General features: G+C 44.4%; 1 protein-coding gene across 2 annotated transcripts in view; it reads right to left on the reverse strand.

Moving 5' to 3' along the window:
* ZNF704 (zinc finger protein 704) overlaps positions 1-16,380 on the reverse strand; it is a 231,783-nt gene that overhangs the window by 12,975 nt on the left and 202,428 nt on the right. For both annotated transcript variants that reach the window (XM_034668237.1, XM_019807632.2), the window contains exons 5-8: positions 16,178-16,278; positions 11,663-11,930; positions 9,364-9,468; positions 432-529 (exon numbers count right to left, since the gene is read on the reverse strand). In XM_034668237.1, the coding sequence (XP_034524128.1) occupies positions 432-529; positions 9,364-9,468; positions 11,663-11,930; positions 16,178-16,278 (572 nt within the window). The remainder of the gene's footprint in view (positions 1-431; positions 530-9,363; positions 9,469-11,662; positions 11,931-16,177; positions 16,279-16,380) is intronic.

The following is a 16,380-nucleotide window of genomic DNA, read 5'->3' on the forward strand; positions in this document are numbered from 1 at the left end:
AAATACCAGTAGAGAGCTTTATTCTTTTAAGTTTTAAGTATGGGCTTTCAGGTGCTCTCTTGCTTCTCAAATTTCTGGCATTCTGGTTAAGGGAAATCTGAGGCGTTTCTCCTTGATCTGGATTAAAAACTGTATCTTAAAGTTCTTTTAATACAGAGGTTAAGGCCATATGGCTTTGAATAGACCTACTAATCACCAGTATCTATTCTGCGAGAAAACTTACAGAAAACTATTGCCACCGCCCCCCTCAACAACAACTCTTCATTGACAACTGATGGGTGGGGAAAACCATGGCAACAAAAGATAGGGTGTTTTGTCAGTTCCAGGAAAACTGTATGGAAGATCATATCTCTGGTTTCTCTTTTCCTTGCTGCTCCTCTGTTTTTCAGTGAATTCCCTTGAGATGAGGAGGGTGGAGTCACCAGTCATACCTCAGGCTGACCGTCCCTCTGGGTGGCGAGGACAAGACCGTGTGAGTGTGCTGTCTCTGCTCTCCTGTGCCCACCGGATGATTATGTGTTGGTGACACCTGGCGAGGACATGAAAGACAAAGTTGATGGGGCAGGTTTTCCTCACCGTGCATTTATTAAACTTTGCCCCATGGACAGTGGTCAACATCAGACACGGAGTTGAAGTGCTTCCTTCACAGAGACGCATGTTAACATGGAGAGGGGTGATGCTCATGGCAGAATTTAAATGCCTCCCCAAACAGAAAGACTTGGCAACAATGAATACTTTTTTTTTTTAAGATTTTTTATTTATTTGAGAGAGAGAGAGAGAGAGAGAGAGAGAGAGACAGCCAGTGAGAGAGGGAACACAAGCAGGGGGAGTGGGAGAGGAAGAAGCAGGCTTCCTGCCAGCAGAGCAGGGAGCCCGATGTGGGGCTCGATCCCAGGAACCCGGAATCACCCCCTGAGCTGAAGGCAGATGCTTAACGACTGAGCCACCCAGGCGCCCCAACAATGAATACTTTAAAAATCTTCATGACTTCACATGTGTATTCCAAGTTGCCCATAGTAACATATTATCACTTGAATAATATTTCAAACCTTAAATTATAGTTTCACCTATTCTAAGCCTCATGAGCTACCTTTTAAAAAAGACAAATCCCTAGAGAGGTTAAGAGAGTTATTTAAAATTATATAGCCAGTCAATGGCAATGACTCAACATGGACCTCGGCCCTCTGTTGGCTTTATGAGATCATTCACAGCCCCTAAATAAATAGCTTCTTGCATAAGACATCCACACAGCAGACTGTGGGGTCCAAATGGGAATAAACGTTAGAAGCAGAGTCCAAGCAAGTCAAGAACAAATGTCATCCCTGAAATACTTACTGGGCATTCACTACGTGCCACGTTCACTGATGATGGCTTTAATTGTCACAACTCCCCCACGTGATAAGTACTATTCTTGTTCCCACTTTATAGTTGAGGAAACCAAGGCATAGGGAGGTTAAATAGCTTGGCCAAGGTCATGGAACTTGTGATGGCAGGGTCAGCGCTGTATTGAGCTCTACCTGATGCCAGAGCATGTGTCTGACCCAGTACACCTCTGCCTCTCAGTCATAATAACAGGAGGGCCCCTGGCTTTTGATTCCTCTTACACTTCGTACCGGACCCTTTGCATCTTCTGCTCTCATAACACTAAATATCTTCCCAGCACCTGGGATTCTCAACAAGTACAAAAACAAGTTTTTGTAAGAAAAGACAAATGATATTTCAAGTAAATACACAGCATTGCCATATGTGGAAGAGCAGATATTTAATGAATTTAGACAATTATCTAGAAGCCAACGTGGCCATGGAAGTACCATGACCAATGAACAGTCATGGGAACATTCCTAAGGCATACTTAGAGAACTGAATTTCTCTAGTACGGGTACTAGCACTTTATATTTTCTTTCAATTCAAAGGAATATACATCAGCGTTATCTTCCTAGCTGTTGATTTAAGAAATTAAACAGGTAAGTAAAAACCTAACATTTTAAACTGTTGTTGCCTTGATTCTGAATTATTCTGTACCATTGGTCTTTACTTTTTTGCTAAAGCTGGGTAAGAGCGAGGGTCAGAAGAGGTAAGTTAACGTATATATATATATTTTTAAAAAAATTAAAGCTTTGGAGTTCAGTATATGCATTTGATGTGGATAGATATGTAGGTCTTTCCAGGAGCAGAATCTCCATCCCCTCCCCTCTTTTTTTTTTTTTTTTTTAAGATTTCATTTATTTATTTGACAGAGAGAGAGACAGCCAGCGAGAGAGGGAACACAAGCAGGGGGAGTGGGAGAGGAAGAAGCAGGCTCCCAGTGGAGGAGCCTGATTGCAGGGCTTGATCCCAGGACTCTGGGATCACACCCTGAGCTGAAGGCAGACGCTTAACAACTGAGCCACCCAGGTGCCCCATCCCCTCCTGTCCTACACCTACCCTGCATCCCATCCTTGACCAGGGTGCATTACAGCAAACCAGAGGGAGCGAATGCTTCAGGTGTTCACAGCCACTGTGGTGATCTAGAATGCACTTATATGGATTGTTTTAAGTGGTTGAGACAATTAAAAAAATCTAAAAATTATTACAGAATTCATAGAATCCCAAGAATACTGTCTTATTTAGTGAGAGAACTAGGAGAGTTTAGTTGACATGACAGTGACCCAACTTCCATCAGCTGGTTGATAATGTGAAAGTTTCTAAATTGTGCAAAAGTGCCACACCCATTTTATGTGAAGTGATACGAGATGACAGGGTGCTCTTCATTCAACAAATATTAATGAAGTTCTTTCTATGCACCAGACTCCCTTCTAGAATGTGGGTACATAGCTGTGAACAATGCCAAGTCTCTGCCCTCATGGAGCATATATTCTACTGGGGAGACAGGCCATAAATACAACAAGCAAGATCATTTTAGTGAGAAGTGCCTGAAGAAAATAAAATAGGTCAATAGACAAGGACTCATTAAGGGAGAGGACATTTACTTATTTAGGGCAGTGAGAGAAGGCCCCCCGAGGGGTTGCCTTTTATCTTTCCTGCACTCTGGAGAAAGGGGGATCAATGACAGAGGCCTCCTAGGTGCAGAGTGCCAATGGGGCCAGAAGACAAGGGGTGGAGGCTGGGGGTAGATGGACAGGAAGTGGTAGAGGTCATGCCTCCTGGCTGTGATTGAAGAGTTCGAATTGAATGTTACTCTAAGTTCCCGGGAAGCCATTGGAGAATTTTAGAAAGTGAGACATTTGATTAATGCCTTAAAAAGATCCCTTTTCGGGGGCGCCTGGGTGGCTTAGTCGTTGAGTGTCTGCCTTCGGCTCAGGGGCTCAGGGCGTGATCCTGATCCCGGCAGTCTGGGATCGAGCCCCACATTGGGCTCCTCCGCTGGGAGCCTGCTTCTTCCTCTCCCACTCCCCCTGCTTGTGTTCCCTCCCTCGCTGGCTGTCTCTCTCTGTCAAATAAATAAATAAAATCTTTAAAAAAAAAATCTCTTTTCATTCCTTCGAGAATGAATTGGAGACAGTCTGGAGAGGAGCCCTGCAGTCTAGTTAAGAGGCTTTTGCACTATTTGTGGGGCATCGGTGGTAAGAAGGGGCTGGATTCAGGGCAGAATCACGCAGAGTCTGGGACCCGCTGAAGGATGGGAAAAAATGAAGACAAATCTTTAGAACAATCAGGGGTGAATCAAGAGGAGCCAAGGGTGAATCCTAGCTTCTGGCCCAAGCAGCTGGAGGGAGGGTGATGCCACTCGCGGAAATGGGAAAACTGGTGATGTGGCTGGTTTGAGGAAGGAGTGAGGACCAGGCTTTTGAAAATTCCAAAAACGCCATTTAAGGACTATGGAGGAATAACCCCTGAGGACAGTCTTTATTTCTGCTAATGGCTCTCTTAACTGGGGAGTTCAGGGCCTGCGTGTATAGTCCTATCTGGCAGCAGCCCCTCCCACTCCACCCCAGACCTGCGTTTTATGGGGCGCAACACAGCAGAAGCCAGGACCCGCTTCACACATTGGCTGTGGCTCCGTTCTGTGTGAGGACCAACAGGACCTAACTTGTGAGCTTTCCTCGAGACTTTTTATAGCAAGCCAATCATGGCTTAAAGCTTTTTATTCTAGCGGGGGCGGAGGGTGGGGAAGGGAGCGGGTAGCTGGCGTAGGAACGTACATTTATTTAGTGCTCGCAAATGCGCGAGGCCGGCTACTAGTTTATGCATCATTTCTTTTAATCCTCACAAAACCCCTGCCAGTGCAGTGCTGTTATCTGCATTTTGTAGATAAGATCATCTAGACGTCGAGCCAGGAGGTGGCCGGCAGAGCCTCCCCGCGTTCTGAGTAGCGGTGGTAGTGATTTACCGAGGGCTTGTTAGACCAAGTGCCTTTGAGCGCTGTCTGCTTTCATCTTCACCGCGACCCTAGGATAAGTAGTGTCGCCATCCTGTCCACTTCCTCGGTAAGGGAGTGGAGACGTTCAGTCCGTTGCCGCCCCAGTAGGTGCTGGGGCCGATACTCGAACACAGGCTGTCTGTAGCAGCCCACCTTGGAACTAGTTCTGAATGACGTCAAGGCGCTGCTCTTTGCCTCCTCCACCCTGCCGCGGAGCTGATGGCAATAAGGTGCGCCCTAAAATAAAGCCCTGCGCCGCAGGATGTGGGCTCTCTCTCCCAGGGGTCTCCACATTTCAGTCTTCATTTTAAAAAAAATCTTTATTAGTTTTATATCTTAACTGTTTCTAAGTTTATTTGGGGGCCTGTCTTATAAAATATATAATATACTCGGAGAGTACTATATGATATTTTTTCTAAATAAAAAAAATAATAATTTTTAAAGATTTTATTCATTTATTTGACAGAGTGAGAGAGCACAAGTAGGGGGAGCAGGAGGAGGAGAGGGAGAAGCAGGCTTCCCCCTGAGCAGGGCGCCTGGAGCAGGGCACCGGATGTGGGACTCGACCCCAGGACTCTGGGATCATGACCTGAGCTGCAGGCAGAGACTTAACCATCTGAGCCACCCAGGCACCCCAATAATAATCTTTTCTAAAAGTATAATCTCCATTTTATTTTTTCCAGAGAACAGTTTTTCTTCAGTCCTTAAGGACTCAGCTCTTTACAGGGGCTTTGGTGGAGGTCATGGGGCAGCCCCCACAAGTCTAAACCGGGGTGGGGGTGTTGGGTCCTTCCGGGCTTCATGAGAGTAATTCCTGGCTCACACAGTGATGGAGTTTCACACACAGCTTAGGGAGCACACAGGCCTCTGTACGCCTCTCATTTTTCTGCTGATTAGGTGTGACCTCAGAAGAGTTTAAAGAACTTTAGTCTGCAAAAATCATGGCTAATTTCTCCCCCATGTTGGGTAGATATGGGTTATATCAGTCAATTCCAAATAGGGAGAATACACTTCTGGCCCCTGTATTACAGCAGTGAGACACATCAGAGGCCACAAGACTAGGGAGTGCATGTTCCATAATGTTAGCCAGAGCCAGGCGCTGTGCTCAACAGTACAACTCCATGGGGTGGTTTAAAGTTGAGGGCATTGCTCAAGAGAGGTCATGTGACTGGCAAGAGGTCACAGTTTGTAAACGCCAGAGGGAGGATTTGCATCTGAGCCTCACACAGAGCTGTCATAAGAATATTGTGTCCATCTGTAAATATGTTGGGGAAATTTTGCGATTTTCTATCTCTCAAGTGGAAAAAAACAGATCCTTGTCTTGGTTGTAACCTATTATAACATACTATTCTGAATCCTTCCTCATGGTGTTAAAAACAAAAAAACCCAGCTAAATGTCTGATAATTAAGCACTACTATTTTAGGTTTGGAGACCCTTGCCCCAGCCTGACACCCTCCTGGAATGGCCCTTGGATCACAGGTTGATTCGTTCTTGGTTGTGTGGGCTTGTTATAGACTGCATGTTTGTGTCCCGCCCCGCCCAGTTCATATATTGAAGCTCTCATCCTTAGTGTGGTTATATTTGGATATGGGGCCTTTAAGGAAGTAATTAAGGATAAATGACGCCAAAAGGCTGGGACCCTGATCCAATAGGATTAGTGTCCTTATAAGAAGAGATACCCAAGGGCTGTCTCTTCACCCCACCCCTACCCCTTCCCTTGCCTCCACCAACAGAAAAGGCCATAAAGGGCACAGTGAGAAGGTGGCCCTCTATAAGCCACCGTCTACAGTTCACAAGGAACTGAACTAGCTACCACCTTGATCTGGGACTTCCAGCCTCCAGAATGGTGAGAAAATACATTTTGGTGGTTTAAAGTGATCCAGTCTATGGTATTATGGTATGGCAGTATGAGCAGACTCATATGGGGTCAAGAACTCTCAGCTTTCTGTCATGAAAAGACAGAGAAAAGAATGTAGATAATTAGAAGAAAAGGTGTGGCCATTCGGGAAAAACAGCTCAAAGAACACTGTAATTAATGAGGGTCTTCTCCCTACCCTTACGTCTATTGCCTTCGGCTAGAAAAGACTGTACCTCCAGTTCCATCTGGAGCTATGCAGAACAGCCTTCTCCAGTCCACACCTCTGGGAAGACGTCTTACCCAGGGAACTTATTAAAGCCTGATGTTCAGGAAATCTTGTGTAGGCAAATGAATAAATAAAATCCTGCAAACCTTGGGATTTCTCAGAAGGAGATTATTTCTATTCTCTAGGAAGCATATAAAAGCATCCCCTTCTCAATACCAGGTCTCCAAGATGTGGGGGAAAAAACCAAACCTTAAACGGGGCTGACAAGCTCAGGGTATTTGTTTTGGAGTACAAAGAGAAATGTGTTCTTTAAAGAGCATTTTATAAAATGGAATCTACTTTGTTCTTCCGTTTGGATACAGCTGAGGCCATCACTAATACTAATTCATTATAATTTAAAATGTTTAGAGCTTCTGTCTGAAAACCCTATTACACTAATTTAGAAGGTAGGCACTCATATGTTCTTAGATTCCACCTGGCTCCCCGTCTCCTAGGGGTGGGGATAGCATTCCTGGAGAACTCGGGGACATGCTGGCACCTAGTCCGTGGACACGTACCAGTCCTATGCTTCTGCGGTGTGGCGTTGTAAGATCCAGCCCCCACTAGAAGGAGGCAAACAGTAAGCCTTGATAGACATTATAGCCACATAAAGAACATTTTTCATAGTGAGCCTTCTCTCTAGGGTAAAACAAAGCCTGGGAAAACAGCATCTCCTCCCCTTCTCTTTAGTTTGAAATAGGAATGGCTGTTAAAAGAGTCTAAAGTGTTGGCTGAAACATGACACAACCAGATAGATTGAGAATTCCGTGGTGAAAGATTACATTAGAAGCGGAAGTAGGATTTCAGTGGGATACATAGTTAACCCAGCCACTCTTTCCACTTTCTGTCAAAGCTCTGGTCTGGACTGTCCCTGGTAACCAATGAAATTAGGGACTTCAAACAACCTAGGGCATTGAGATGAGGGTAGAGATACACACAGTGTCCACAGCAGAGAAGAGTGTTAAAATCTTGCTGCTGGAGGGGCGCCTGGATGGCTCAGTCGTTAAGTGTCTGCCTTCAGCTTGGGGCGTGATCCCGGGGTTCTGGGATCGAGCCCCACATCAGGCTCCTCCGCTGGAAGCCTGCTTCTTCCTCTCCCACGCCCCCTGCTTGTGTTCCCTCTCTCGCTGGCTGTCTCTATCTCTGTCAAATGAATAAATAAAATCTTTAAAAAAAAATCTTGCTGCTGGAAAACAAACCACAGAAGGTATCCTGGCTGGCATCTTACTGGGTAAAACATTTAGGAACTTCAGAAGACACGTAGCTAGTCGTACACCGCTCAGTGATTTCTCTGCACTTCAGAAGGAGATGATTTAGTGAATAAAGCAAAGGGAAAGAAATTCCATTTTGGTGGGTCACAGAGGTCATCTCAAAAGGAGTCTGAACTGGGCTGTTCCAGCCACATGCTACACTTGTTTGCACCCCAGCTGAGCAAGACAGTGTATGCTCTTGAACATGCTCGAATCAAAGACAGGAATTACTAGGATTCATAATAGTGGGTCTCTATAACTCTGTAATTGTAGCTGCCTTTCTAGGTTAGAGGGGTGGCCTCAAATATGATAATGAGAGCCACTCCAGGTCTTTTTATGTCTACCGAAATAAATAAATAAATGAATGAATGAATGAATGAATGAAAGTCCCCCAAAGGACTGATGGTTAGCCTCGCACACCCTCCTCAGTTGATTATTGTTCTTGCCAGAAAGCCAAACTGTTACCTACGTGCTGTCTTCTAATGTCTATTAACAAGATCCCTCCTTTCATTCTTGCTCTTTCCAGGGGGCCAGCCGTTACTAGTATTTGATGAAGGCAGGTGATTTTCATAATTACTCCAGATCCTCAATTACTTAAAAATAAAATTCCAGGAGTATTTTCTGGAAGCTACAAATTCCCAAATTGCTGCCAGAGGGATGCTTTTTATTGTTGGCTATTCTCCTAGGGGATTGAATAAATATTCATCGACAGAGCACCGCATAATTGACTGAACCCCTTTCATTTTTATCAGCACTGTAGGAGACCTTAGTATTTTCTGGAAACCTCTGGAAGTTGCCAGGGGTTGACATAAGAAGCTTTTGTGAGGTCCTTGTGGAGAAGGGTGGAGAGGAGAAAATAAGGTTAGTGTCTGTTATCATAAGCCACTCTGTGGACCTTATCAGGAGTTATAAACCACTGTGGGCATCAACAGTACGTAGGTCTGTGGATAGTCTGTGATAAGCTACAAAAGACCCAATACATTTTTAAATGAATGGTAAGGAATCAAGTTAATTCATGGCAATGTATCAGACAGCAATCATTTACTATGTCAAATCAATTCTTATATACCACTTAAACCTGATTGCATAGTTCAGAACCCTTATTTTCCGAGTACCTATCAGCATGGATTACTCAAGCTTTGGAAGAAAAAAAAATGATTTCAATTTATGTGTTTTTTTTTAACCTTTCAAAATGACATAACCACAAACAATAATTTCAAAGCATAAATTTTATAAAGTTACTCATAACGATAAATATCATTTATGTACAGGGTCTTTTTCTCTTATGTTCAGAGTCTGAGTTCAGCTATTAACTCTATAAAGCCTTTTGGAAACACAGAAATACACCACCGACACAGAAAATCTTGACACATTTCTAACAAGTTGTTTATCAGCAGCTGCAACTCTCCTAGTTTTTTCAAATGCCAGTCATAGCGCCTTTTTCCACAGACAAGCTGGGCTGGGCTGGGCTGGACCGTGAAGTACGGCTGGGGAGCTTACAAGTATCACTTAAGGAATAGAGTACTTCTGGCATTCTGAGTTTTGTCTTTTTCTTGCATGTTTATAATCTGTTCTCTAAATTTATCTTCAGCGTTGACCAGATTTCTGGCTTTTTGTTTTTCTACTTACTGGAATGCCCGTGAAGGTAACTGGAGGTGACTGCCAAGAAATGCTGAAGCTGCTGCCGTTGGGGGTGAACTTGGCCGATCCTGGAATGGTCACGGGGGGCGTGGCCTGTTCCACAGAAAACACAGAACGTTGTTATGAAACACCGTTTCTCCTCGCAGTCCTAAGCTATCATTGCCTAAGTAGGGCCCTGAAAGTGGTTTCAGCTGGTTTAAAAACTTAGCCTATCCAACAGGAGGAGCTTAAACATAGTCCAAGAGAATAGCTAGAAATAAACTTTTTATGCATCTCAGCAAGCTATCTATGGAATACAAGCAGAAGGTTTTTGATGGTTTCTGAAAAGATATTTTATTATAGATAAATATACCTATTTTAGGACATATTTGTGTGTAAAACACAATGCTTCACTACCAAATTGGGAAAGAAACAATCATACTGGGATGACGGGTGGGTAAATTGATAACAACGTTTGAGGAGGGCAATTTGGCAATATGTATCAAAATTCTTAGTATTTTGTGTATTAGCTACACTACTTCCAGAATTCATTGTAAGGAAATGGATACGAGGATGTTCATTGCAGATCTATGTATTAGGTACAAAAAACTGGAAATGCAAATGTCCAATAATAGGGAAGAGGGTAAATAAATCATGATACAGCCACAGAGCCTGATGTTCTTAAAGAATACTCACTGGCATGGGAAAACGTTCGTGATATATTAAGTGGCAAAAACAAAGCACAAGAAAAACAGTACTACGATAAATTCCCTTCAAAAAAAAAGAGTATACATACATAGAACAAAGCCTTGAGGACATACAAAAAATATTAACCAAGGGGCTTCTTCTTGTTGGGATTAGGGGATGAATTTTCTTCATTTGCTTGTGTTTTTATCATTTTTGATGCTAAACATTTATAATGTCTATAAATAGAACAATCCCAATATTATGAATACATGGTTTGGGAAGGACATTTTAGATCACCTACTGCATGTTCATACAGATGAACAACACAGCTGAAATTGGTTCACACCCATGATTTCGAACCAGCGTTTCCAAACGCAACACTGACAAACAAGAACAAAGAAATTAATTATTCTTTTTGACCAACATAACAAGAGTCAGGAATGAAATTTATTGCATCAACTAATTTAATAATTAGCTCTATTGCATGGCTCTTGAGCATAAGTCTACTCAATCAGTGGCTGGATGCTTCTTCCACAGGTTTCTACATCTAATTATAGATATAGCTGCTAGTGACAGTGTTTTTATAACTGGCATCACTAGAAAATATTGTGGCAATACACAGCAAGAGCCATAAGCTCTTCATGTTATATCCTCTGACTCAATAATTACTCTTCCGGGAATTCAAAGGGGAAAAAAAAGCTACCGGCTCAGAGGTGTTTGTAGTAGAGTTAGTAATGACAGTGGAAAAAACTGGAGAGACGAAAGAGTAGATACCTAACAATAAGATTTAAACACTTTGGTGCTTCGGTGTAACCAGGAATTATTCAGTTATATGAAATGTGTTTATAAAACCAGGTTGGGAGAACACAGTTACAAATATGGACAGGAGATTTTTTTTAAAAAGTTGCACAGAGTAGTTGAGAATTTTGGAAAAAAAAATGTTTTCTTAAAATTTGAATGTTTTGAAATATCATTAAAACAAATCAGCGTTTAAAAGAGTTAATAATTGTTGGGGGGACAAAGGAGCTTTGCAGGGTTTGTCTGTAAGGTCTTATCAGACTTTCCAGTGAAGCGGACCCCCCAGAGGGTCTGTTACAGGACAGAGAGCAGGTCTGGGGCAGTGCCAAGAATTTACATTTCTAACAAGTTCCCAGGTGATGCTGGCGCTGTTGATCTGGGGAACACTGATACTTGCTGCTCTGATCTGTGAGTGTTAGTTACCAGTTCAGAAGGCAGGGCATGAAACCCCCAATTTGGGGCGCAGGGTAATTATGTCATTGTGTCAAAGATTTTCAGTGCTCACATTTTCATTTATTTTACTTCTTATTTAACAGATAAGTGTGCCAAGCACCCTCCTGAGATTTTTACAATATGAAGGATTTTAATCCCATGACAACCTCTACGGGATTGGATCTTCAGTCAATATCAGGGAATCCAGGAGCCCACAGTCCTATCTGTGCGAGATCTGGGCTTTAAAAGAAGACAAAGGAAAACGAACTCAGCTAACAGGCTACTCGTATGCTGCTGTTTTTCCACCGGGTTACCCTTTCCTCGCACGGCAGAATGCTGCTGCTTTTGTCGGGGGTCAAAGTGACTACTCTCACGGTCCTTTGCCAGTCACCTGGTAAGCATGGTCGGTGTGCACGAGGTAGAGGGTGGTGGGAGCTGAGCGGCTCAAGGGTGTCATTAGTTTAGTCTCAGTTTTGGCACAAGGAGTCTCTGTTCGGCTTGAATCTGGGATGGGGAAAGTAGGAGGCGAAGCCAGGGACTGAGACGGTGACACCGGGGCCAGGCTGCTCAGTCCATCTGCCACTGAGTCTGTGTTGAGCTTGATCTCAGTGTAGTAAAAGTCCTCTTCTCCATCACTGTAGTCGGAATCCCCAACACGCCTAGGGCAAAGAGGGCAAAACGATTACATGAATGCGGTGCGCTTACTTGCCTCGAAATCTTGCACTCGCCATTCCCTCTGTCTGGAATGCTTTTCTTCCATTTTATCTGTCTGGCAAACTCTGACTTATCCTGCAACACTCAACTCAGCTGTCTACATCCAGCGAAGCCTTCCTTGACCTCTTAAAACAATTTATCCAATGAATAAATGATTCAACAATTTATTGAGAATCTATGATGTCCAGGCACTTTTTAGGGTCTCCTGATATCATGGTGAACAAAGCACAGACCATGACCTGATGGAACTCACATTCTAGTGGGGGGGGCAGATAAGAAACCCATATAGAAATGCATATTTCATATATCAGGTAGTGATAAATCCCAGAGAGAGAAATTAAGCAGATTTAGTGTCCTTTACCAGGGTAATTGACGAAGGGAAGGCATTTATTTTAAAGAGAGTGTTCCTAGGAAGTCTTTCTGAAGAGGTGACATTTGAGCAGGGGCCTGAGTGATGTGAGGGAAAAACCCGCACCAGGATGCGCGGTAAGATCACGCCGTGAAGAACAGCACACAGCTCTGGGGTGGGCAGGGTCGGTGTTTTCCACGGAGGGCAGAGAGGCCCTTGGCTGGTGCCCAGGGCCCCAGGCGGAGTGAACAGAGACAGAGGCAAGATGGTGCAGGGCTCTGTAGTCCACCGGATGGCCCTGCATGTTATTCTCAGTGTGATGGAAGCCAGGGGGCTTGTGAGGAGGCATCTAAGGGACCTGTTAGAAGGATCACTGTCTCTAGTGTCTGGAGAAGAGAGGACAGAGGGCAAGAGTAAGAGTGGGAGGCTGGCAAGGAGACTGTTGTCATTGATCACCCAGATGTCTGGGCTAGGAGGGCTGGCGATGGAAGTGACCAGAAGTCAAATTTGGGATGTATTTTGAAGGTTAGGAGTCACGATATAACTCCTCCCTGCTAGACCCTCTGTGCTCCCTTTGAAGTGTATTCATTCTATTTAATTCACTTTACTTAATTATTTGGCACATTTCTGTAATTTTTTTAAAATCCTCGTCACAAGACTGTGATTCTCTAGGCTGTCTTGTTCGTTCTGTGTCACTCCACACATATCAATGTGCTGGCACATAGTAGGTGCCTATTAAATGTTGAATGCATGGAGCTGAGGTCCTTGTAGCACAGCGATTATGAGCATCCATCCCGGAGTCAGATTTCCCGGGTTCAAATGTGACACCCTTCAGCTGTGTGTGTGACTGTGGCAGCCTCCGTGGCCCAGTGCCGTGGGCTCGTCACTGACAAAATGGGGATTATCACAGCGCCTGCTTATTGTGAGAATTAAGCAAATAAATATGCGGGGTATAGAAGTGTGCCTCACACATTGTAAGCGCTAAGTGTTCATTGAATTAAAATAAAGTTGAAGTTAGAAGACCTCAATTTTTACTATCACCCGGAGAAATATCTTCTTGGTGCCTTCAAAGTTCTACCTGAGACATGGGCAATTGTACTTTTCCACAGAAAGTTTTGAGTAAAATTAAAAAACTGTCCATCACTTTATTTTAAAAAATCTTTTTTAACTTTAGTCAAATGACTTTTTCTTAATTCTGTTTTATTTTTTTCTAAGATTTTATTTATTTATTTATTTGAGGGAGAAAGAGTTATTTGAGAGAGAGAGAGAGAGAGAACACGAGAAGGGGGGCAGAGGGAGAAGCAGACTCCCTGCTGGGCAGGGAGCCCGACATGGGACTTGATCCCAGGACCCCGGGATCATGACCTGAGCCAAAGGCCGATGTTTAACCGACTGAGCCACCCAGGGGCCGCTATCACCTTAGGAAAGATTTATTCAATTTGTTAATTTCTAGAGAAGGGGTGCACATCTAGCAACCTGGTTTTATAGGACAGCGTCTGTACACCTCCGTCCATGGGGTATCCCCAAATTTCATGAACATATCCAGCAGTAGCAGATCACTCACTTGGAATACCCCCCCCCCACCACTTCCAAGCCCTATATAGAACCTAAAATAAAAATCTCCCCCTCTCCTCGGCCTTTCGGTCTGGTCAAATCCGCGGCTTCTCCCAGCCTTGTCCCATTTCCCCTGAGAGCTCTCAGGCCCAGGCGTCTGGGGAGGTGTCTCTGGACTGTACCAGGTCTGGCAGGGCTTGGCTTTCTGACAAGCATACCATTAAAGACCCCAGAGAGTGGGCCCAAGAATGTGCGCCTGTTCTATTCCTGTCCCCACTTCCTTTCCAGTAAAGGGCAGGCCGAGTTGCTACCGGCTGCTGAGTGCTACTAATAGACACACAGGCCTAGGGGAAACTGTGTGTCCTGCACGGGGATAAATCAGGATCGGCCCCCGCTGTACAAGAGCGAGGTGATAGTTAAGAAAAAAACGGCGTATTTTGTATACTCTTGCTGGGCACTGCAGCCATATCAGACGCGATATATATTTTTTGGGGGAGGCTTTGGTATGCTCCCCTTCTCTCCCCACCAGCCAACATTCATTACAAATGTTCCATCATCCTACATCACATAATTGAGCGCATGGATTAAAGCAAAGGCGATTTCCTCTCCCAGTCCGGGAGAGAGCTCAGGCCTCAGGCTTCATACACACACAGACTGGCCTCGGAGTTCTGCTAACCCAGGCCCAGCCCTGGGCAGTAGCTGGCAGAGCTGTGAATCCTAATTCACCAAGGCAATTTTAGGAGTACAGTGTAAAAAGGGAATCCTAGGGAAGCAAATAGTAGTGGCTGCATTTTGAATTTCACCCACACGAGAGCAGCCCGGGAGCTCAGAGAAAAATCGTGAGATGCCACTTAAGGTCTATAAATACATGCATCATGTGCTTCTTCGAGGTACTGAATAGCATTCAGTTTTCTGGGCAGATGGACTTTAAAACAAATACCCTTGCTCCTGATTATAGCTTCGGGAAGTTTTTTTTTCTAAACCTTTACATAACTCTGAGCTATTTCCATTATGAATTGTCCTGACAATGAGGTTTAGGGGAGACCCTGCAGGATTTCCTTCCCTGGAGGCCTCAGGAGCAGGAGCGAGGCCGTTCTGCCCTGCAGTGTTTCGGTGCGGTATTTCTTGGAGGGTGAGGGTAGACAGCCCCTCTGGGGAGGGGAGCAGAAGCCCGGACTTGCTGCACCGCACCTGCAGCGCTCTGGAACCTTCTGTGTGCTATACTCTGGAAGGGTCTGGCTGTGTCCCCAAACCTCAGCACTACGGGTAAGTGGACTAGATCCTGCTTCTCGGCACAGTCCTTGAAGGAGCCCACCTGCACAGACCAGCAGAGTCACCTTAGAACCCATTTTTATTTTCTTCTTATATCACTTTTTTATGGATGATGCATTTACTAAATTTGTCCCTTGCTGGGCAGGGGGACTGTAGTGTTTATTTCTCAACAGTCATCTGGTTGAAAGGACTCCTTTGTCCAAGCATTTGGGGACTTGGTCATGTGTTTGGATTTGCCTTATACACACTGGTTATGACATACAGCCTCCCAAGGTCCTTCTAAGTCTGTCAGGAAAGACCGAGAGACTAAAGGACAAGACTGCTGAGCCTCCACTGCCCCTCTGGTGTGACCCCTAATCACTGCTGCTGGAAACTCTGTGTTCTCTTTCCTTCGAAAGGTTTCTATGTAACACAAGGAAAAGCATAGAGTGTACAAATGAAGGCTTATTTGAGCAACAGAAAATGATGGAGCCAAGTCATCGGCTATTGTAAGAGTAGAAACCACAATGCTGATTGGCACAGGCCCTAAGCCCTTTGTAGACTATAAACGTTTTTGAGGCTCAAAGTCACGAATACTCCCCATTGGGGGAAAAAAACACACATTTAATTTGACAGACAATTTCAGGGGGTCCAAGGAACCTACCCTACCCTAGTGTTCTGCGTTTTATAAATCACTCTCACATATATTTTATTTTTGACCTTTACACGTGACCCTGCTGGGCTGATATTACTATTAGACTCATTTTCAGAGAGCACCGAGGCTCACAGCAGTGACTTGCCTAAGGTCACTTAGTAAGTAAATTGGGGAGGCTTTGCAAGGGTAAATCCACATTCTTTCCACTGTGCCATATCGGCCTGTATGATCTGATGGCCATCTCTGCAGGGATTAGGAAGACCAAGCAAGCCCAGTCTCTATTCCTGCATTCAGACTTTGTGTGTATGTAATTTCTGAGTGCAGGTGGCTCTAGATTGAGCTCACGGAGGCCTCACCAAGCCCTGCAGGGAGCGTTGCCTTACCCCAGATGAATGGTCCGTATGTGTTTCTGGATCCCTGCCGCAGTGCTCAGCACCTTCCCGCAGTTCTTCCAGAGGCATTTGAACATCACCTTCATAGAATTCTGTAACAGGAAAGTTACATGAAAATGAAAACTAACCCATCAATATTTTCTGTCATCCCAACACATTTTCTCCCCCTTCATTAGAAAAGGAACAACTTGGGC

This window comes from Ailuropoda melanoleuca, chromosome 9 (genome assembly GCF_002007445.2).
Source record: "Ailuropoda melanoleuca isolate Jingjing chromosome 9, ASM200744v2, whole genome shotgun sequence".
NCBI lineage: Eukaryota > Metazoa > Chordata > Mammalia > Carnivora > Ursidae > Ailuropoda > Ailuropoda melanoleuca.